Source organism: Mucor mucedo (genome assembly GCF_025094135.1).
Source record: "Mucor mucedo strain NRRL 3635 chromosome Unknown EV154scaffold_31, whole genome shotgun sequence".
Taxonomy (NCBI): Eukaryota; Fungi; Mucoromycota; class Mucoromycetes; order Mucorales; family Mucoraceae; genus Mucor; species Mucor mucedo.
Window position 1 is genome coordinate 220,035 of NW_026252315.1, and position 21,136 is coordinate 241,170.

The 21,136-nt window shown below is 37.1% G+C and overlaps 7 protein-coding genes across 7 annotated transcripts; 5 read left to right on the top strand and 2 right to left on the bottom strand.

Annotated features, from left to right (window-relative positions):
* Positions 1-3,011: 3,011 nt before the first annotated feature.
* EV154DRAFT_504027 (uncharacterized protein) lies at positions 3,012-4,205 on the bottom strand. Its single transcript, XM_051600992.1, has 4 exons — positions 4,173-4,205; positions 3,979-4,095; positions 3,713-3,930; positions 3,012-3,659 (listed from the first exon to the last, which is right to left on the bottom strand). Exons 3-4 carry the CDS (start codon positions 3,826-3,828, stop codon positions 3,119-3,121), a joined length of 657 nt encoding a protein of 218 aa, XP_051459186.1. The 5' UTR covers positions 3,829-3,930; positions 3,979-4,095; positions 4,173-4,205; the 3' UTR covers positions 3,012-3,118.
* EV154DRAFT_504028 (uncharacterized protein) lies at positions 3,983-4,839 on the top strand. The gene is made up of 3 exons (XM_051600993.1): positions 3,983-4,095; positions 4,173-4,349; positions 4,417-4,839. The coding sequence occupies exons 1-3, from the start codon at positions 4,018-4,020 to the stop codon at positions 4,642-4,644; spliced, it is 483 nt and encodes a 160-aa protein (XP_051459187.1). The 5' UTR covers positions 3,983-4,017; the 3' UTR covers positions 4,645-4,839.
* Positions 4,840-12,735: 7,896 nt separating this feature from the next.
* EV154DRAFT_462138 (uncharacterized protein) lies at positions 12,736-13,613 on the top strand. Its single transcript, XM_051597577.1, has 4 exons — positions 12,736-12,804; positions 12,858-13,005; positions 13,062-13,355; positions 13,413-13,613. Exons 1-4 carry the CDS (start codon positions 12,742-12,744, stop codon positions 13,601-13,603), a joined length of 696 nt encoding a protein of 231 aa, XP_051459188.1. The 5' UTR covers positions 12,736-12,741; the 3' UTR covers positions 13,604-13,613.
* A 111-nt stretch (positions 13,614-13,724) lies between these two features.
* Positions 13,725-14,733, top strand: EV154DRAFT_462139 (NAC domain-containing protein). The gene is made up of 2 exons (XM_051597578.1): positions 13,725-14,298; positions 14,391-14,733. The coding sequence occupies exons 1-2, from the start codon at positions 14,076-14,078 to the stop codon at positions 14,648-14,650; spliced, it is 483 nt and encodes a 160-aa protein (XP_051459189.1). The 5' UTR covers positions 13,725-14,075; the 3' UTR covers positions 14,651-14,733.
* A 402-nt stretch (positions 14,734-15,135) lies between these two features.
* EV154DRAFT_504066 (uncharacterized protein) lies at positions 15,136-16,206 on the top strand. The gene is made up of 5 exons (XM_051600994.1): positions 15,136-15,272; positions 15,337-15,347; positions 15,430-15,554; positions 15,665-15,738; positions 15,805-16,206. Exons 1-5 carry the CDS (start codon positions 15,157-15,159, stop codon positions 16,127-16,129), a joined length of 651 nt encoding a protein of 216 aa, XP_051459190.1. The 5' UTR covers positions 15,136-15,156; the 3' UTR covers positions 16,130-16,206.
* A 7-nt stretch (positions 16,207-16,213) lies between these two features.
* EV154DRAFT_504068 (mediator complex, subunit Med20) lies at positions 16,214-17,373 on the bottom strand. Its single transcript, XM_051600995.1, has 3 exons — positions 16,994-17,373; positions 16,530-16,926; positions 16,214-16,446 (listed from the first exon to the last, which is right to left on the bottom strand). Exons 1-3 carry the CDS (start codon positions 17,005-17,007, stop codon positions 16,243-16,245), a joined length of 615 nt encoding a protein of 204 aa, XP_051459191.1. The 5' UTR covers positions 17,008-17,373; the 3' UTR covers positions 16,214-16,242.
* Positions 17,374-18,234: 861 nt separating this feature from the next.
* EV154DRAFT_562067 (pseudouridine synthase) lies at positions 18,235-20,911 on the top strand (the record flags this gene model as incomplete). The annotated part of the gene is made up of 12 exons (XM_051605711.1): positions 18,235-18,434; positions 18,546-18,633; positions 18,706-18,840; positions 18,911-19,034; positions 19,103-19,208; positions 19,265-19,414; positions 19,487-19,740; positions 19,811-19,965; positions 20,042-20,239; positions 20,307-20,439; positions 20,511-20,699; positions 20,784-20,911. The coding sequence occupies 12 exons, from the start codon at positions 18,235-18,237 to the stop codon at positions 20,909-20,911; spliced, it is 1,860 nt and encodes a 619-aa protein (XP_051459192.1).
* Positions 20,912-21,136: the final 225 nt, after the last annotated feature.

The window sequence follows — 21,136 nt, forward strand, 5'->3', positions numbered from 1 at the left end:
TCAGTGGATCGGGAACACAAGTATTATGATAAACACTTACTGAATGGTACACTTGCTTATAAGATTTCGTGTAACATTTTCCGTGAAAAGATGAGCACTTGATTCCAAGTACATACAATTGGCAGGAAGATCCCGATAATTATTTTTAATCGTTTATTCATTGAAGAAATTATTTTATTGTCTTTGTAAGGGGTAAACAAGGTCTCAAATATAGAAAGCCTTATCGATTTTTGTATGTTTGGTTGTAAAAAGTAGTTATCCATTAATTCATACACTATTTCTATTATACACCACCTATCAGTCGTATAATTATATGATTATATCAGCTTAGTCCTCCATGAATCGTACCAAAATAGGTCACTTGATTTAAAGCGATATGCATGCTCTGTTGTGTAAGTAATACGTTGCCTTTTATGTTATAACTGAAGTGATATTTAGTTTGTAAAAGGACCTCCAAATTTCTCTTTATATACGATAAACTCTCCAGCTTAAACCAAGAAAAAAACATTTCTTATTATGCTTTTTAATACTTAAGCATATACAATATATTACTAAATTATCACGATGTAAACGAAAGTAAGTGTATCTATTCATACAGTGAATTTAAAAATAACAAAAAATAGGGAATATTTGAACAGTGAAAAGAGAATAGCTAAGTACAAAATTACAGAAAATTATGAAATTGATTAATTAATCACTATATAAAGTAGTCCAAAAGATTAATTTTAACCTTTTTTTTTTCTTGTTAAATATCTTCTTGTTAAACACCTCCATTCAATTCTTCTTTCTTTTACTCCAGGCTTTCTGACCAATATGCCTCCAAACAGACAAAGGATTATTAACCTGAATCTTATTGAAACAAAGAAGAGAAACAAACAGAGACGTCTGGAAGCAGGAGTGACAGCAACTGAATTAGCAATAGCCGCTGCAGTACTAGAAAAAGAAGGTATATTGGGAAGTCTATTGTCTACTTCAATTATTTTTTTCTTATAACTTTTATTTTTTCTTTATTTATATAAGAAAAAATCGTTGCAAACGTTGTGGGCATCTAGGCCATAAAGATGCCAGGAGTCGTGCGTGTCCTATGAATAAGAATCACGATCCTACTGTAGCAGGTATGTAATTAATCACTATTAACGTTTGACTTTTTTTAAAAACATTACTTAATAATAGAAAAGAGAAAACGGAATGATGTTACTAGTGAAGAGGGACTTCTCACCAAAAAAATTGATATCGCTTTGACAAATACTGAAACAGAGGCTTCAAGTTCAACTGGTATGGCGCCTTTTTCCAAATCTACAGGTCGCTCAACCACGGTTACTATCAGAAACATTTTGGACAAAAATCTGGCTTTAGCAAAACAAGCTCAGATACTCAATTCAAGGACTTTTCTCACCAATGATGACGCTGAAGGAATACCTGCTAAATAATGCTTCAGACCTGATATGAGGCCGTCCATTAAGCTATGGAAACTGTTTAATCTTATATTTATGTACAGCTTTACCCGCAAGTAATAGACGTAGTTCATTTGAGGATGCTGCTGCTCAAGGTTCAGAGAAAAACTGGAAGCCCGATAAGACTATTTGATGTAGGCGATTTAACCGATGGAAATGAAGGATCAACACACGCTTATAGTCAGATATTCGATTTTGATTCTATCAGGGTTGATCTTAATTAGTAAGTGAATACACGACTTTTTCTTTATATAAGTTGTACTAACCTTTTTTTTTTTCAGTCATTTAAGACGTATATTTACGAACATGGTCCGTACAGACGGTTACGGAATCGACTATATCATGGCTCGGTCAATCCCTCCCACTGCTGGTCTTCCTACCATTCTTGCTTTCTATGACGATCGGTTTACCGCCTTCAGGCTTTTGAACTATATTGGAAGACAAAGAGCCGATGCAGAAATGGCCAGCATCTTTATTACTGGTGGAAAGAAGTATTTAAAGCGGGAGGTTAATCAAAAAGGGAGAGACCCGAAAAGAAAAACATCCGTAGCAAGAGCAAGACGACAGGTGAATGAAGAGCAAGAAAGACAAAAAGGAAAGAAAAATTCTACCAAGAGAAGACCACTCCCTTTTGAAAATGACGATGAGAGAATACCTTTGGTCGCTTTGGGTGATGCTGTGTTTCCCTCAATCATGAAAGGAACGATTCCTGGGTTGGCACGACGTTTAATCAAAGTTTTAAAAAAGGCTGAACGGGAAGGATTGCTGGTGACTGTTCCTGTCACTGAATTTAGAACCTCGAAGACATGTTCCAACTGCTCGGGTAATGACACTGAATATATTCAGATTGATGGTGTTCGTTTGTTCGGCGTGTTACAGTGCCTAAATCACTTATGTAACACCTTATGGCAAAGAGACATCAATGCTTTAAGAAACATGCATCATATCTCCGAGACCTTCATTACCACACATGAGATCCCAATCATGTTCCAAAGATCATAACAACAACCCTCATTATAATCCGAATATTAAAAATTCGTCGACGTTTACATCGTAAGTTAGCTTTTATGAAACTGCCTTTTCATTTTTCTTATGTGTAACAATTTTTTTTTAGGTTTGTTGCTACCTTTTTAAACCTCTGAAATATTTTTCTTAAAGATCAAATCAAACCAAAATATAAACATATTCTTATTGTAATATTTTATTAATCCTTCATTTTTCTTTTTACAGATACCATAAAAACTGAATGCAAAGGCTTTTTTTTCTCTTTTTTCAATAAAAATATATATATTTTGTCCAATACATTTCGTGTTCCTTAATTTTTTACATGATTGCCCTGTGGCTTATTCAGGCACAAAGCACTTCACACCTACATTAAAAAATATTTTATCATTTTCATCTCCGTCTTGGGCTAACTTAAGGTACCTTAATTTTGTGTACTGCCTAAATGTACGTAAAACAGGAAATAAAACACAAATTAACAATCGAAAAATTAAGTCGTCACAAAGATATTTCTGTTACTGCCCGGGCACACTTTGAGGTTTGAGCTCTTTCTCTCATTTTTTTACAGTACACTTATAATGGCACCTATCAAACGTAAAGCACCTACACGTACCAAACGTAAACCCTCTACAGTTAAAATACCTACAGGGAAGAAAAATAGATCAGATTTGGGTTTTGCCCATCAAGACATCGCATTGCTGAATAGTATGCGACAAGAGCTGGTGGACGCTGCAGACAAAGAAGAAGCTGCCGCTTTTGCGATGCTTGACGATCTTTACAAGTATGCGGCCATTCGCAAGACTGTTGCTGTGCAAGAAGATGGCTGTAGTGGCGGTGACGAGCATTTCGATGACCAATGGAACGACAACTATAAAGAATCGTTTCAGTTCCAACAACCGATTCCTGTCAGTGAATCTGAGACTGCGATTGAGGTTGAAGCTGCCACCAACACGTCTGTAACCAACAGCCCTGTCATTATCAAAGATACCACCACTATGCAGAACGAGCATCGGTTGAAAAAATGAAAGCTTTTTACTGCTTGGAAGGACTTGATGAAGTACTTGCCAACAGCTTACCTGGCTTTTTTGAGCAGTAATGACAACTTGCCCAACAAGATAGCTGTTGGTCCCGGCTTCAGTAATTCTTGTGAGTGTTCCCATGAGTTTATTAAATTGGTGAAGATCATTTTCTTTTTTGTTTCGGGTAAGTGAAGTCTTTATTCAATATTCGTCATACTTATGCAAAGTTGGTTATAGGAATCAAAGAAAACGAAGTATTTGCGTACTGCTCCTTGTGCAAGACATTGCCTATTGCTTTGGTAGAGGTAGGAATGTTTCCTTTCTCGCCTATTAAACCATCCGGAGCAGTACATTTCAGTCTCTGTGATCTTTTCATTAAGCTTAGAAACATCTTTGCTGGTTCTGCTGGGAAGATTGCAGAGTTCTATAAGGACTGGGCTGTCGGAACCGAGAAGGTACGATTATAAACAGTTGTGTGTTACATTTTCTAAACCCTCATATAGAGTAGTCTCTCGGCTGAAGGATGCTCCAACAGTATCCTTATGTACAACAAGATGATTGAGTTGTCTGAACAGCAGGTTATAGGGGAAGTCTCCACATCATGTCCTGCCTGTCCTGAGGTTTGCAAAACAAAAAGAGAGAAAAAAAAAAACAAAAAACCCCATTATTAACTTTGAATTTTTGACTTACTCATCAGGTTAGTTCAGTAAATGCCAACGACAAGCAGTTCGTGATCATGGATGGAAACTTCCGTTTAAAGAATACCAAATCGTTGGCTCAGGATAACGAACTATCCAAGATCTCTGGTCTTAGTGGGTATAAGACCATGTGGATGGATCAATTCCTGATCAAACGGTTTGACAAGTCTGAGCAGGTAACTAATAACCATGGGATATCATCGTTCGATGCATCAATTTGTATTTAATTTTTTTTTCATATAGTCCAGTAAGGCCACAAAGAGCATTGCCAATAACACCACCGCCACCACCACCAAGAATATTACTGCCAAGGAGACCCCCGCCGTCAAGGGCCTGCCCGTCAAGGCCACGGTGGGAGAGCCACGTACGTTTCAAGCCCTGGTGCACCAGAACCGCACCTCGGCTATCTATCCTGTTCGAGGTATCTTTGGCAGTGGCTGTGCAAGACACGATACTGTCACCCTAAAATAAATCAGCGATCAAAATGTTTTTTTTGATCGATATTGGCGATATCGCTCAAAAAATCGAAAATATCGATATCTCCGATATTTTTGATTTTTTGATCGCTGATCGCAAAGCCAAATTTTTAAATCTCTATAAAAACAACTTATACATAAATAAATAGATGTAGCAATACCATGTTAATAGATAAACGTAATTTTTTAAAGAAAAAAAATGTTTATGGGGATGATAGCCAGGGTAAGAAAAAGACAACTTCAGATTACGTAAGTAAAATGAGAAAACGGGACATGTGACTGTGGGTTTTAATGATTTTATATTTTATTCTCAGCGGAAAACAATGTTTCCAACACTTCCGGCAGTACTACTCATATCGACTTTAAAAGCGTCACCAGTCTTTATAACATATTTGTTATTGGAGCCGTCAACCGCATTCACCAATCCGACAGCAGACAAAAGATCCTCGGCATCAAAGACCACAAATTTTTTTTGCTCAGCCTCATCGTAAGGTTTCACGCGCGGGATAGCCTTTGAGTATGGTGAGACGTCATGATTCTTCATAAGTTCACCAAAAACGAAGTTCGAGCCCGGAGCACCTTCTTGATATGTAAAGTCAAAAAAGAACAAGACTTTACAAACGTACCAGTTTTCGACAGGCCGGAACATCCTAATTACAATAAGTCAGTACACAATAATTTTGATTTGCAAACATCAACTTACCGATTTTTATGAATTGCAGTAAACATAACAAACTCACCACCACGCGAACTTGCTGCGTTCTTCGATTTGCACAAATCAGATATGTATATTTGATTGTTTGTCCAGAGTTTTTGAGAAATGTTGACAAATTGGTGCTGATGGAACGAAGTTATAACAGCCGAAGTATTACCAGTCAGACGAATCAAAAATTGAGAGAGTGCTTTAAGCCAGTCTCTTGCCAGGTAGCCGCCAATGGTATGATTGTGCTTTTCTTTTGCTTGCTTTACAACCTGGCCCAGCTTTACAGTATTTACCCGCCAGTGAAAGGGTGACCACAGCTGAGGCAACAATGGATCGTTGGACGGGTGGGGCAAGAAGTTGTTAACTTTATCCTTCTTCAAATCATAGGCGGAACTATCGATTATACCATCGGATTGCAAAAAAGAGAACATTTCACGAGTTTCCATGACATTACCGGCGTTGACACCAGGATTCAAAGATGAACGGATTCGCTTCTTGTATATGCCAATAGACCTTTCCAATGATCTTGCAGAATAACACCTTAACGGTCTACCAGAGAAATGAAAAATTAGTACAAAAGGGAAGTCTAATAACTATGATGACAATCGATAACTAACCCCATTCGTTTTATCATGTATGGTATATGGTTCAGTTGGTGCATGTTCGATCTGAATACGGTTCTGGAGATAGAGCTGCTATCAAGACAGGTATCGAGGTAATCAAACCAAGTCTTAAAGCATCTATCATAAGCAAATATAATGTTCAAGTAAATATCACTACATAAATTACAACTCAACAATGAATATTTACCTTTCAATTTCCTTCACTTCAGATTCGGATATCGACCATTGCAAACTCAATTGAATACCACGAGACAGGGCAATAAATCCTGTGGTTGCTTCTCTGGCGTGAAAGAGTGGGGCAACAATCGTAGGAATCACATGCACCAACCAGGCGATCCAGTCCACCGAACGATAAATAGATCTAACATTATCCAGATTGACACCAGCAAACGAACCACTGAAATCCGCAGGAATTGCACGAAGGGAGTCATCCATGGCGGTTTTGATGCGAGTAAAATCAGCAGTCTCGAGAGCAAACGGGTACGTGTCTTCGTTACCATCAAACTTGAACCGAGTGTTGAGCTTTGGTGAAAGCATGTCGAAGCAAAGCTTGCTGACATTCGAAAACATATGTAGCTCGTCACACATGAAAAAGTCGATGGAGAGGAAGGTACTCAACTGACCAAAGGGAGAAGCACTTTTAATACCATAGTTGTGGTTGGGACAAGAAGGCTAATAAAGGTAAATCAATTAAAATATGTAAAAAAGGCTACACAAGTTAATACTTACTGCGTCTTTCTCAAGTAATAAAGAAGCTTTGGTTCTGATAGCCGAGTCTCTGCCAAAGAAGTACATACCACCTTTTCCTCCGTCAACTGGGTGACCGCCTTTAACTAAATTTAGAAGGGTCATTTTGTTAGTGTCCACGGTCATAGCTTAGTAAACTGACGACTTACCAATACAAAATCTACATCCCCACCAGTTGGTATGACCACTAAACATCAACAACCGCTGGTTGATCTCTATACCATCTGCAATGACACCCAAATTGAAAATTCTAGCCGACGTGACATGAACACCATTCTTGCGAACAACAACAGGTTCACGACTCAAACGATCAAGGCTTTCAATAATTGGACGCAGATACGAGTCAAAGTCTTTCTTAGTGTCACCAAAAAGAATTGCAACTTGAAAAGTATATTCATCGGTGTATCTGCAAACGGTGTTATTACGACGTAAAAAGATTGGATGTATTGTATATAGAGCCAAAATTTACCTGATAGACGGATCAATGCTAGCAATTATAACGTGTACCATCACCATACTTTTTCTTGATACCTTCGAAGTGAACCCATCAACACATAGAACGATGGCTAAATCGTGCTGACCAGTGAAGAGACCTTTAGATTTCATTTCTTTATACGCGGCTCCAGAAAAAAAATCGGTATATGGATCATCGTCTGTCATGGAATCGATTACGTTTCGGTATTTTTCGACTTCATCACGAAACTCGTCACAAGCTAGCATACGACTTAAATGTTCACCAATATCAATCATTTTTACCACAGATTCTTTATGTCTAACAGCGTTACAGTGAGGACAAGCGGTTTTATCGGCATCATCGACAGGATCAAAGAGATAACACCCCTTTCGGGAACAGATTTCATGGCTTTGACTGAAAGAAAGTGGAAGTTTCTTCTTGATCAACGAACGACACTCCTTCAATGCGAGTACTTTTTTCTTTTTATCAAGGCCTAAAAGGTAAACTAAATTAGTAAATAATGATACTTTGTAAATACAAATCATTAACATACTGTTGTTTTGGTTCAAAGTGTTCTCAAAAAATTTCTTCATAACGCGCACAGCTTCTATGGTCATGTTTCTACTAAATGTAAGATAGTTGAACATAATACTACTCAGCTCGCTGGTGCTAAATACGTTAATGGGGACAATGATATCCTTGATGTTGTCCTGTATTGTTACATTATGATCAAGTGACAATGGTTCTAAAAGTGAAAATAATACATCCGGTAAGTTGTCATGATGTCAACAACTCGAGCATCCTTAGTTACCTTCGAAGTTCTCTTCGTCCGTGGATTCATACAAATCCTCGTCTACTTCACCGTCTACAACAAAGCCATCATCAGAGGATTCATCTTCAGCATCTACGTCTTGTATGGACATTTGTCCAATTAAGGGAAGAGCGATTTGGTTATCGAGGTCAGCCATATCAACATCATCGTAAAAATCCATTTCTTCGTCATAGTCAAAAGGTGTACGGTTGGTTATTATAGCAGTTGGGAAGCCAGTAGATACTGAAGAGGATACAGCAAAAACAGAAGTGTCAGTTGGGCCAGGTACAATGGAGGCAGCAGTAACGGCCAAGGGTTCATATGTGCCTCTTAAAAGACGTTGGTTAGCGCCGTTTCGAGAAGCTCTAAGGTTCTTGGGTTTTTGAATTTTGGGGTAAACCATTTTGAAAGTTTTTTAAAATTTCGTTTTTGGTAAGTTGGGAACCGATTTTTGCGTGTAGTTTTATACATGTTGCTACATCTTATTTACAGCTTATTAATAGTCACTGACCGTTCTTAGAACCAATTGGAATTACTCGTGAAGTTATCTTATAATTATTAATAGAGAGGATATAGTAATTCTGTGTAGACTATGGATACCTTTCAAAACCACTAGAAATCGTTGTTTGGGGACTTCAAGCTTGATCTATTGTTAGATTTTCGTGTAACGAGGTTATTAAGCGAAATTTTTTTTAATTCTGTACCGTGATTGGTGCAAATAAGTTGAACCACTTACATCAAGGTAAATGACAATGAAAAAAAAAATGTATCTTTAAAACATCTATATAAGATCCAATACTTACACCTATTTTCTCATTTACATCGATTTTTCACTCTATTTATCACAATGAACGGTACCCAAAACTCAAATTCTCGAGACGAAGTCATTGAAAAACTCGTTAATGCCATTTACGATATGCAAAGAAAGCTTGATGCGATGCCTGCCACAATGAAAGAATATATCTACCTGCCAGTTGGTCAACACTGTGAATGCTGCAGCAAGGTTAAGAAAGTGGTCAAATCCAATGGTACTTCTGCAATTACTTCTCGATCTGGATATATCACTGGTACGTTTTTATTTTATTTTACTTTGTAAGACGAATTAAGTTAATAATTGCCCTATCTTTTCAGCAAGAAATTCCGCTGCTCAACAAATGTACGAAACCGTGGTCAAGGCTGTCGCCTATTACAAGGAGCATGTTATACCCAATGGTATTCACACCTCTTGCAATTCTCTCGGTGTAAGATCCATCACCGTATGTACTTATACAAAGAAAACCGTCATAGACAAGGTTGCTGCGTACTGGAGATCTTTGGTAGGTACCTATACTGAGGATCAAGCTAAAGAAAGGGCGACAGCAGCTTACAACAATGTCTTCACCATTTGCCAACATTTCTTGAAAGCATTGTACCAAGAACGATTTGGAAAGAATGGTGTCATTTGGAGGGGGATTCCTGCCAACGAGCAGAATGAAGTATTGTATATGTTCGAAAGAATTGCATACTTTTGGAACAAGCGCTCTGGCTTGAACGTTGGTACACCCCTCGAGGCATATCCTGGAGACCTTATCTCTGTCATTGACGCCGAGAACCCAATGCTACCCATGCACCTCGCCGATAAAAACTGGATATCCAAAAATATGATCCAGATAATGTTGAGGAACTCAGCAAGAGTAAGTAAAGTTTAGATATCAAATTAAGAATTTTTAACATTAACATAAACCTCAACTCTAGCCAGATGACATTGCTCATGATACCTCGGGTTCATTTTTGACTGGCCTGGAAAACCTTGGTGTCAATTCGGGTACTGAAGAGAGGTACGAAGACTTGGATATGGGCCTGTTTGAAAATTTATTTTCGATCCCTGATAACAGACCTATTGCACCATCGTCTTCTTCCGCTTTGGTACAAAATCCTGTTTTGACCTCTCTTCCTCCCTCTGAGATGCCTCCTCTCTCTGACTCGCCTCCTCCTCCCACCTCTGACTCTCCTCCTCCCACCTCTGCACCTGCCCTCTCCACCCCAAGTACTACCCGTCCAAAAGGTAAAAGAAAGGCTGATGAAATAGCATCTGGGACCAATAGTCGACCCTCAAGGGCTTTCCAAAAATAGAATTGAGCCTGAATTTTTTTTTTTTTCTTATTTAAACTCTGATTTTTTTATTATTTTTTTCTTTTTTCTTTCTATTTCTTTCAAATAAAAACTCAACTTAAGGTTTGTATATGTGTATAGTTTGTGAATATATGATTTATCATAACCATTTGTTTACAAATGAAGATATAGTTATGTGACTAAACATTAAACGTGCTGACACTCTCCAAACGGATTAAACCAAGACTCTTTGCTTTAAAAGTAAATTTACTTACTCTTTTTATATGTATTAACACATTTGTATAGCTGAAGCCATCTCTACTTTCACCGCTTGTGAAAAGGTAAATATCTCGACTTTGGTTTATGTGTTTATTATTAGTTAACCCAAATTCCTAAAGCTAGCTACCATCGCTGTTTATTTGAGGCTCGTACATCCCACGGTTTTGTAAAGGTACACATTGCTAAACTTGATAATTTATTCTCTTATTAACGTAAACCATCTTTATGCAGGTAAGTGAATACTGCTGCTCTTCCGAGGTCTTCGTATGGTCACTATCGTAGTTCCTCTCATTATGTCTGTCTCTGGTCATATTTTACTGGTCATTTTCTATATTTGAAGAGGTCTATCATGATCAGACTCGACGTTATTTAGTTTTTTTTTATAAATAAATTTTTTTTTTTCCAATATATACAAACGTATCAATTTTAAGCCTGTATCCTGATTTAGCAGGGGTGTAAAAGTAATATTATATCGGTTATCGATTACCCCATTTTTTTTACCCCATCCAACGATATTTTTTTGTTTTTTTGATTTATGGATCGATATCGTCAATCGCGATATTTTGGAAAGTTTGATCGATATTGCCAATAACGATATTTTAGAAAGTTTGATCGATATTGCCAATCGCGATATTTTGGAAAATTTGATCGATATTGCCAATCGCGATATTTTGGAAAAATTTATCGATATCGCCAATCGCGATATTTTTAAAAAAAAGATCGTTATTTCCGCTCTAATTTGTTTGCGATATTTTTCAATTTTTGATCGCTGATTTATTTTAGGGTGTGTGTTCCAACTTGCAGACATGGACGCCGGGGAAGGGTAACATTCGCTTTTCTCTGTTTTTTTAACAAATCGATATTTATTAATATATTATAGGTTTAAGTATCCATTGGCTGCTATAGCCTCTGTGGAGAACCAGATTGGTATAAAGATTCCTTTACATGCCATGTGTGACATTGTATGCAAACTGGAGCCATCTATCAAGGTATGTTATATCAAAAATTGACAATTATCATATCACTAATTTATAAGTTTTAGCTGAACCTCCCCGGAATCGCCGGCTCTGACCGTTTGGGTTTGTCTGTCTTCCATGCCTACGCCCATGTAATGCACTGTCAGGTCAAGTACAATCCGAGGTACATCGCACACTTTGGGTTGACTGACGGTGAAGGCATGGAAAGACTTTGGTCTTATCTGGCCAAATACATTACCATTGTCGCAGCCAATAATAATACGGTTTGCTGTTACACAGGATTGGATCTTATAAATACTCTTGAGTTTTGTCTTCACCTAAATTTGGGATTTATCTTGTAATTGATACTAAGTAGTATTTCCTACGCTTTTTGTTGCTGTTTGTTGTCCATTGTAATTATAAAATCACTACATCTTCTTACATAAACCCGTCGTAAACTCTTTACTCTTTTACATCTAAGAACTATATTCTTTTCTCATCTCTGACTGTATTATTATCGATTTACATTTATTTGCTTTACCCATATATTTTATCGTCTAAGATCACTTCATAAATATTCTTGAAAATAACTTTCATCTATGGGGTGCTGATCCTGGGATGGTCAATATTTTTACGGCTTCCGATGGTCAGGGCGATGCTCGACATCAATTAAGAAAGTACTCGACAACCGAATATTACATTAGCGCAGGGTTTTTTTAAAACGAACAATCAAATATTGGAATTGAAAAACAATGATGTCGGCTTTCTGGAAGCAGAACGAAGTATTGCCAGTTCCAAGACAGCAAATTTAGCCGTGTACAATCTTTATATTCGGTCCGTTCTTGATGGTGTTCGTTTGTTCGGCGTGTTATAGTGCCTAAATCACTTATGTAACACCTTATGGCAAAGAGACATCAATGCATCAAGAAACATGCATCATATCTCCGAGACTTTCATTACCACACAAGAGATTCCAATCATGTTCCGAAGATAATAACAATAACCTTCATTATAATCCGAATATTATAAATTCGTCGACGTTTACATTGTAAGTTAGCTTTTATAAAACTGCCTTTTAATTTTTCTTATGTGTAACAATTCTTTTTTTAGGTTTGTAGCTACCTATTAAATTTTTTCTGAAATATTTTTCTTAAAGATCAAACCAAACCAGAATATAAACAAATTCTTTTAGTAATATTTTATTAGTCCTTCATTTTCTCTTTGCAGATACCATAAAAACTGAATACGAAGGCTTTTTTTTGCTCTTTTTTAAAAATAATTTGTTCCTTAATTTTTTTTTTTTTACATGTTTGTCCTGTGGCTTATTCAGGCACAATTACGAAACAATGCCAGATAACTATCCTCGCATGTTTTTTTTAGATCCATTCTTCATCTTTTTTTATTCTTTTCTCTATATATATTCATAAAATGGCTGCTGCACTTGTAGATAACCTCATCTTGCATTATCACGATGTAGTGATTCGACAGTCTGTAAGTCTTTTTGTACTGATAGTCACATGTTAAAATAACATTGCTCGTATCAGGATTTAAATACACTAGCGCCTGGAGAATGGTTAAACGATACGATGCTTGAATTCCACATGGAGTTTTTGGAACGCACGTTTGTACCCAAGGATGCTCACTATCTGTTTCTGCGACCAGGCATCGTACAACTCATCACCTTTGCAGAAGGTAAGCAAAAAATAAAAGAAAATAAAAAGAATGGAGGTGTTAATACGTTGAGTAAGGGGATGTCATGAACTTGGTGCCGGCACTGCCCAAGGACATGGATGGATATGAGGCGATCTTTATTCCGGTAAATGACGGAGATCCAGCGCAAGCCAATAGTGGTACTCATTGGTCATTGCTGGTGTATGTGCGTGCTGTCAATTCATTTTACTATTATGACACGCTAAGGTTTAATAACCTACGAAATGCAGAAATCACGTGCAAGCGTATGCAACCGTTGCTACGTTTAGACAAGTCGTCGCAATTTATACCCGCCACCACTCCACAGCAAGACAACGGATCTGACTGCGGTGGTGAGTAGTAAAAGTAGTGGTAGATGGTATCATATTGTTTTACTAACTACAAGATAGTGTCTGTGATTGCCATCATTGACTATATACTGCATCAGCTACTAAAGAGCCGAGAAAAAAGTGTGGTTCAATATAGCAAGATTATGATTCTGGATAAGAAGAGCTTGAGTACGCCCAAGCAAGTACGAGACAATGTGAATGGAATGATCAAACGACTTCAGTTGCGATTTCCATCAAACAAAGTCATATAGAAACTCCTACTAGCCAATGAAAGTGAAAAAAAATTATTATTAGGGGAAAGCGCGCTGCAAATTTTTTTTTTTTTTCCAACCAAAATAAATTTTTTTTATTTCTTGCTCTTTCTTTTTTCTCCCTCTTTTTTTTTTGGAATAGGTGCGTACCCCTACTATTTTTTTTATTTACAATCTCTTGTTTTCTCTTTCTCTTCTTTTTTTGTGGGATACGGTACATTTTCTTATCAGCTTCGAACATGACTCTACTCGACATTACATTTTTAAAAAAAAAACATCTCTGAAAAAAAAAGGACGGGTGGCTTGTACAGTCTGACTTTTTTTTTTTTTTTTTTTTTTTAAATGTAAAAAATAAGGAACCCCTCCCCCCTTTGAATATAAAAGAGAAAGAGAAAGAAACAAAAGAAATGTGGTTTTCGCGTGACAGCTTCAACTAATGCTTGTTTTTATGTTGTAATAGCTATATTAAAAAATGAACGCTGATAAACTCGCCAAGCTCCAATCTCAAGTCCGTATCGGTGGTAAGGGTACTCCCCGTCGTAAGGTCAAGAAGGCCGTTAACAAGGCTGGTTCCGGTGATGACCGTAAGCTCTCTGCTGCCCTTACCAAGTTGAACGTTCAACCCATTGCTGGTGTTGATGAAGTCAACATGTTCAAGGATGACGGTAAGGTTATCCACTTCAACAACCCCCGTGGTAAGTAACAATCTGTTTGAGAGAGAGAAAGAAAGAGAGAGAGAGCGTGTGTGTATGTGGGTGTAATATGACGAGACTAATACTTTCCATAGTCTCTGCTGCCGCCAATGCCAACACCTTTGCCATTCACGGTCGTTCCACTGAGAAGGAATTAGCTGAGCTCATTCCCGGAATCTTGAACCAATTGGGTCCTGACTCCATGGCTGCTCTTAAGAAGCTCGCCGAGTCTTTCCAACAAGCTCAAGGTGAAGGTGCCGCTGCTGCCGGTGCTGACGATGATGAGATCCCCGACTTGGTTGAGTCTTTCGATAAGGCTGAGATTGAGGAGAAGAAGGAAGAGGCTTCCGCCTAAGTTCCTCCAATTTTTCAACTTGTATAAATTCTCTTTTTTTTTTGTCCAAAAAAATAAATACATTTTCTATACACACGCACACTATTCAATGCCTTTTTATATTTATTTTTTTAATGCAAAGTGTAAAAACAAAAAATAAAGGGCCCTGTCAAATAACAATAAAACTGGCTTTAAAAAATAGAGTGTAACAACATTTACCTAGCAACAACATTTACCTAACAACAACAACAACAACAACGTGTTAAACAACACGCATTTGTGCAATGCACTGACCTGCGAGTACAAATGACAGAGAAACGCGAACTAAAGTGAAATTAATTATACAAAAAGTTTATCGAATCTCGAGAACACAGTGCTTATTCTTTTTTTTTTTTTTTTATATATATGTAATTTTACGCGGGTACACAAGTAAAATGTTTAATATAAAAATTTGCACTTTTTCGAAAAAAAACTTTTTTTTTTTTTTTATTATTACTTCTTTATCTCTTTCCTATCCTTAAAAAACAATGAAGGCTGTTTTCATCATTCTTGCTCTCTGCATCTCGTTTGTATTTGCCCAATCCACCGTTCCTTTCTATATCACCCACCCTCTCCAAGGTGATAGCTTCAAGGCCGGTAGCACGTAAGTTTATCTCCTTTATTACAATAATTCTATCTTTTTCTAAACGCAAATCGCATTTATTTAGTGTCACTATTGGTATTTAAAAAAATCATATCATTACAAACATGCAATGGCATATTCACTAACTTTTTTTATTTATTTAATTGCTAAAACATAGAATGGAAAAATGGTGTCGCTGGTTCTACCAAGGTAGCTTTGCTTACTGGTGTTAACGCTGCTTCCATGTCCAGCACTGGTGTTACATTCAACGTTGAAGGTTCTGCTGAAGAGTACGACTGGAAAGTAAGTCCAACTAAGAAAACAAAAAAAAAGTCGTGCTTCTTGCCTATAATTGGCATTTTTAAATGTTACGCTAAAAATATATAATCTACTCTTCTTCTTCTTTTATCCAGGTCCCCACTGACCTTCCTCAAAATGCTACCTTCTCCTTGCAAATCAGTTATGTTGATCCTACCACTAAGGCTGCGTAAGTAATTTTATTTTATTTTTATGAGCATAGTAGAATGTATTACTTACTCTATAAAAAAAATAGCGCTACTTCCTACTCTGCTGCATTCACTCTCACTGGTACCACTGGTGATATTGTCACCCAATCCTTTGTCTCTGTGATCGCTACTGCTGTTTCCTCTGTCCCTCCCAAGAGCAGTATTATTGCTACTGCCCTCTCTTCTATCCCCGCTTCTGCTTCTGCCTCTGTCACTCGTGTCACCCCCAGTGCTTCTATCAGCAAGGCACCTTCCTCCACTGCCTCTGCTTCTGTCACTCCTGCTCCTACCAGCGCTGCCGGTGTCACTTTCAAGGCATCTGCTATGGTTATCGGTGCCGTTGCCATGGTTGCCACCGCCCTTATTCTTTAAATTACACACTCACACACATTTAATTTTTTAATACATAATCTCTTTTTTTTTGAAAAAAAAAAAAAAAAAAAAAAAAATTATATGTAAGGGGAGGGTATAATGTTTTTATTTCTTTAGAAGAGGCCATCTTTTCTAAATAATTGCATGTATTGATAACTCGTGTGAGCCGTGGTAAACTCACGATTGCTGAGACCCACGGATTCATAGTTATAATCGTATTCACATGACAATTGTGCGGTAGGAGGTACAATAGATTCCACAAATTCCTTGAACAATTCATTTGCATTATTAGGTGTGGAACATGGATGATAATCAATCTAATGTGTGTGTGAATAAAAAAAATACACACACAAGTTAGCATAAGCAAATAGATCACAACTATTCTCTCTTTTTTTTTTACCTCCAATAACAGGCCCTTGTAGGTCGAGCCAATCAAGATATTGGCAACGCGCAAGGTGAAATCACCAATTTCATAACTGGTACCTTCAATGGTCACACTCTGTCTTAATTGCCACAAATTCTTCAATCGCGAAAGAATGAGTTCCATTTCCTTCTCGGCTTCGACTACAACACTGTCATCGACCATACAATAGACATGACCAGGTTGTTGTGCCAAAGACACTTGACACAATAACTTGCTGTCTTTTAAAGCAACCGTCTGTTTACGATGGTTGTCGCGAAAGACCTTGAACGAAAGTGACCATGGTCCCGTGTTCTTTCCATGTAACGTCTTGGTTACATGTTCAGCAATCAAGGTGAAATCACGCATACCCGTTGCATTCTTCCAACGCACAAGACTTTTGGAAGTGACGTCTGTTAGTTTACATCTAGTTTTTCAATACCCCTTATTTATTTATTTTTTACCAAGTAACTCCCATATCGTCGAGATATATATATATATATATATAAAATGCAGAAAAAACAAAGAGAGAAAGATTGATTTCTCCCCCGCTCACATATACACACACACACACTCAAGCACGCACAGACGTGAGCGTAAATGTGGCTTAGCTCTGTCCTTTTCTTTTCTTTTTAAATAAGAAAACCATGGTAGGGTGGGGGATCACGCATGAAATTAAAGAAAGTGTCCTCTACGTGTTTGAGGCAATAGGAGAGGGTGCGGGATTACATTGTACGATTCCCATTTTGTACTGTTTTCAAGAGGGTGGGGAAAAATGTTGTAAAAAAAAAATGTTGTAATTTTCGGGAATTGGTTTAACCGGATTTGATTAAGCCACTCAATGATTTAGCTGATTTTTAATAAACATGTCAAAAAAGTAACGTTTTAAAACACTATTCCCTTTCAACAACGTTGTTGAGACTTCCCCTGTACTTTTCTCGGCAAGATGCACAAAAGTTTGTCGATGTCGACTTTAACATTGGGTGGGCAATGAAAGCTATCAACTCTTATTTTCCCAACAAAAATAAAAAAAAAGTTGCTTTGAAGGATGGCGATCATGTTAACGTTCATCGAGTTTTGTTAAGAAATACCAAGGATCGATTATGTGTACCAATAATGCTTGTGCTTTGTACAAAAAGTAACTAAGACCTCCTGTCTATCCGAGTGTACGATGGGTCATAAAGTGAATGGATCTGGGATAATAGAACACCTCCACTCTGCTTAGGTACAAAAACATCTGACTAACGATCAGCATTAATTTTCCTCGTTCGTATTAAAAAATCTCCAAGTAAATTCAAATCATCGCATCAGACATGAACAAAGCCCGGTAAATTATTAAAAGATGCCGTGACACAGTTTATGTCTGTTGCATAAAAGACTTGTAGACATTTTCTTTCTTTCTTTTTCTTTTTAAAATATATATTATAATCAATAACAAATTCACTTTGCATTAAATTCATGCATTTTGTAAGGTACAAGCCTGTGTGATCGGTTTTCCTACGATTTTCGGTTAAACAAGTCTCCGGGAAATTACAATATTTTTTTTTACAACATTTTTCCCCATCCTGTATTCCAAGTAGGTCACTGACAGAGAAAATTGAAACCCAGGGGTGTAAAATAAAAGATGAGATTTAATGTGAGACCCGCAAACAGTGAGAAAAAAAAAAAAATTTAGAGATCTTTTTTTTTAACTCAAAATAACATCATGGGAAACGCATTTTCGAGATCTTCCAACGATCAAAGTAAGGGCAACAAGAGAGCTTTAGATCCTGAGGAGACTCAAGGTCGACAAAAGAAGGCACGTTTTGATAATGAACCTGCCGTCATCATCAAGGAAAGTGAGGTCGGTATTGGTGCTTTTGTCAATCCTGCTCTTAAGGGTTTCCATAGCATCCTGAAGTACAGGTAAAAATGAGCGACAAAAATAAAAAAATAAAAATAGAGAGAGAGAGAAAATATTAAAAACAAAAAATTATGACTTGCTTAAATTTTTAAATATATTTTTTTTTTAAATAGAGCTGAAGATTTCCTTGTGAATGAAGTGGATATGGAGGGCAATATCGTCCACCTTACATCATTAGAAGCACCCAACACACAAACCAAGGTATAAAGTAACAAGTAGGGGCGTCATCGAAACAAAAACTAAAAAGTATGGATACAAAAAAAAAAAATGTAGGAGGTCAAATTGGATTACTATAAACCTGCAGTCTTTGATAAAGAGGTTGCCAAAATTCTCACCAAGGAATTCGCTAAAGAGTTACGTTCTTTCCTCAATAACCCTCAAAACGCCGATGCTGTCATCAAGACTCCCGTAAAGTATTCATGTACGCATAAACGAGTTCAATCTTTTCTAAAAAAAAAAAACATTGTGTTCTATCTAGACCGACAAGGATCAACGTATGCTTTTTTATCAACTCGTTGAACAACATTTGGAAACAAAAATCAATTGTCGTGGTAAAGAAGGTCAACTTGTCGTCAGATGGCCTTCTTCTGTCTACAACGATGGTAAAGTAACTTTTTTTTCCCATCATTTTTACAGAGCGATGGACTTATAGGGACATTTATTTTTTTAGAATTTATTGATTGGAAGGCATTGGGTGGTGAATATTTACAAGCCAACATGTGCAAGATTGGTGTCGATACCATGAACGCCATCAATATTATCTCTAGCAAAGCTGCGTAAGTAAAATGTTCGATCTTTGATAAATATGTGACACTGATAAAGATGGATCTAGTGTGCACACCAAACATTTCGGTTATGCAGGTACCAAGGATTCCCGTGCCATCACTACCCAAACACTTACCATGAAGAGTGTCAAGCCTGGACGTATTGTCATGGCCCAAGAAGAGTTAAAGAAGGCTGGTATCTATGTCGGTGATTTCAAGTAAGTGACAATGGGAGATATATATATATACAAAAAAGGAGAGAGAGAGAGAGACTCACACCAAGTAAAAAGGTTCGTACCTAATGGTTTGACCTTGGGCGACCTTGGTGGAAACCATTTCACCATTGTGCTTCGTAACGTCAAGGATGCTACTGAAGAGGATTTACAAGCGTCTTTAGTTTCTTTAAAGAACAATGGATTCTTGAATTACTTTGGTATGCAACGATTTGGTACAAGCAGTGTCTTGACACATACGGTTGGTTGTGCCATCATGAAGAAGGATTTCGAGCGCGCTTCTGATTTAATTCTTGATCCCCGTGAAGGAGGTAACATCTTATTCTTCTCCCTCTATCTTTGAATGATTGAACAACTCACACTGTAGATATAATGTTATAGATCGTGAGGACTTTGATACAGCTAGAAAACTTTGGAAAGATACCCATGACCCTGAAGCAGCACTTGAAATATTCCCCAAGAGAGCCTACTCTGAACGTAAACTTCTTAACTTTTATGTCAGAAACCCCGAATCTCATGCCAAAGCCATTAAGAGTGTAAGTGTAACAAACATAGAAATGAATTGTGACGGGTCGGGTAAGTTCTAACCTACCGGTTTTTATTATAAAATAGTTGCCCAAGAACATGTTGTCCTTGTATTCTCATGCTTACCAATCTTACATTTGGAACCGCGTTGTTACGGAACGTTCTCGACTCTTTGGTAACGATAAGCCTTTAGTGGGTGATCTCGTTTTGGTCAGTGGTAAAAGTAAAGCAAAGACACCCGATAACCGCAAGTTCAATAACTCTGGTCGACGTGATCCTCTCAACGTAAGTCCATTTTTTTTTTATGTATATATAAAACCCATTGAATCGAATGTACATTTTATATATATAGAAAAAGATTCCCAAGGTGCTTACAGAAGAGGATTTAGAAAACTACACTATTGCCGATGTCGTTTATCCTTTACCTGGCAGACAAACTGTTTATCCCGAGAACGAAATCAAGGGACTCTATGAAAAGTTTATGGGTAAAAGAAGAGTATTAAAAGAAAACGTGTGTGTGTGATTTCTAATGATTTTTCTTTTTTTAAAAAAAAAGCTGAGGACGGTATTTCCATGGAAAAGAGAGCTGGTCATTTCGAAGGATTGAGCGGTGATTACAGAACCATGTTATCCAAGCCTGATCATATGGATTGGTCTTTTATCCGTTATAACGATCCCACTGAACAACTCTGTAACACAGACATTGATAGAATTGAAGGTGTTCCCGAGCCCGTCGGCATTGAAGGTAAAAAAAAAAAAAAAAAAATTAAAAAAAAATATACCCTCTTTATATATTTATCTCTCTTTTTTTTTTTTTTTTAATTGGTAGATGGTGAATATTTAGCCTTGAAGGTGGAATTCACACTTGGTACCTCTCAATACGCTACTATGGCTTTACGAGAAATCATGAGAGCTGAAACTTCTGCTCAAGCTCAATCAGGTATCCTTCATCATTAAAAATGAGTCATGTAGGAAATATAAAATAATAATAATAAAAAAATAAAGATAAGATAACAATCAAAGAGGATCTTCTGCATTAAAAAAAAAAAAAAAAAAGCTATCTTTAAAAGCATCACGCCATTAATATTTTACAACTGTGCCCTACTTCCACAATTACATCTTTTTCTCACGAAAGATGGATAAATATATATATCTATTTTTTGGAATTTAGATATGGAACTG

What these genes read in the sequence shown, in the direction of transcription:
- EV154DRAFT_504027 (XM_051600992.1), bottom strand. Translation starts at nt 3,828, where the DNA reads ATGTACTGCTCCGGATGGTTTAATAGGCGAGAAAGGAAACATTCCTAC. An exon ending in TACTTCGTTTTCTTTGATTC is followed by an intron (nt 3,660 to 3,712) that starts CTATAACCAACT and finishes GACTTCACTTAC; the next exon opens with CCGAAACAAAAAAGAAAATG.
- EV154DRAFT_504028 (XM_051600993.1), top strand. Translation starts at nt 4,018, where the DNA reads ATGTACAACAAGATGATTGAGTTGTCTGAACAGCAGGTTATAGGGGAA. An exon ending in CATGTCCTGCCTGTCCTGAG is followed by an intron (nt 4,096 to 4,172) that starts GTTTGCAAAACA and finishes CTTACTCATCAG; the next exon opens with GTTAGTTCAGTAAATGCCAA. An exon ending in GGTTTGACAAGTCTGAGCAG is followed by an intron (nt 4,350 to 4,416) that starts GTAACTAATAAC and finishes TTTTTCATATAG; the next exon opens with TCCAGTAAGGCCACAAAGAG.
- EV154DRAFT_462138 (XM_051597577.1), top strand. Translation starts at nt 12,742, where the DNA reads ATGGCTGCTGCACTTGTAGATAACCTCATCTTGCATTATCACGATGTA. An exon ending in ATGTAGTGATTCGACAGTCT is followed by an intron (nt 12,805 to 12,857) that starts GTAAGTCTTTTT and finishes TGCTCGTATCAG; the next exon opens with GATTTAAATACACTAGCGCC. An exon ending in CAACGGATCTGACTGCGGTG is followed by an intron (nt 13,356 to 13,412) that starts GTGAGTAGTAAA and finishes ACTACAAGATAG; the next exon opens with TGTCTGTGATTGCCATCATT.
- EV154DRAFT_462139 (XM_051597578.1), top strand. Translation starts at nt 14,076, where the DNA reads ATGAACGCTGATAAACTCGCCAAGCTCCAATCTCAAGTCCGTATCGGT. An exon ending in CCACTTCAACAACCCCCGTG is followed by an intron (nt 14,299 to 14,390) that starts GTAAGTAACAAT and finishes TACTTTCCATAG; the next exon opens with TCTCTGCTGCCGCCAATGCC.
- EV154DRAFT_504066 (XM_051600994.1), top strand. Translation starts at nt 15,157, where the DNA reads ATGAAGGCTGTTTTCATCATTCTTGCTCTCTGCATCTCGTTTGTATTT. An exon ending in CTGAAGAGTACGACTGGAAA is followed by an intron (nt 15,555 to 15,664) that starts GTAAGTCCAACT and finishes TCTTTTATCCAG; the next exon opens with GTCCCCACTGACCTTCCTCA. An exon ending in GATCCTACCACTAAGGCTGC is followed by an intron (nt 15,739 to 15,804) that starts GTAAGTAATTTT and finishes TAAAAAAAATAG; the next exon opens with CGCTACTTCCTACTCTGCTG.
- EV154DRAFT_504068 (XM_051600995.1), bottom strand. An exon ending in ACAAGGGCCTGTTATTGGAG is followed by an intron (nt 16,447 to 16,529) that starts GTAAAAAAAAAA and finishes CACACACATTAG; the next exon opens with ATTGATTATCATCCATGTTC.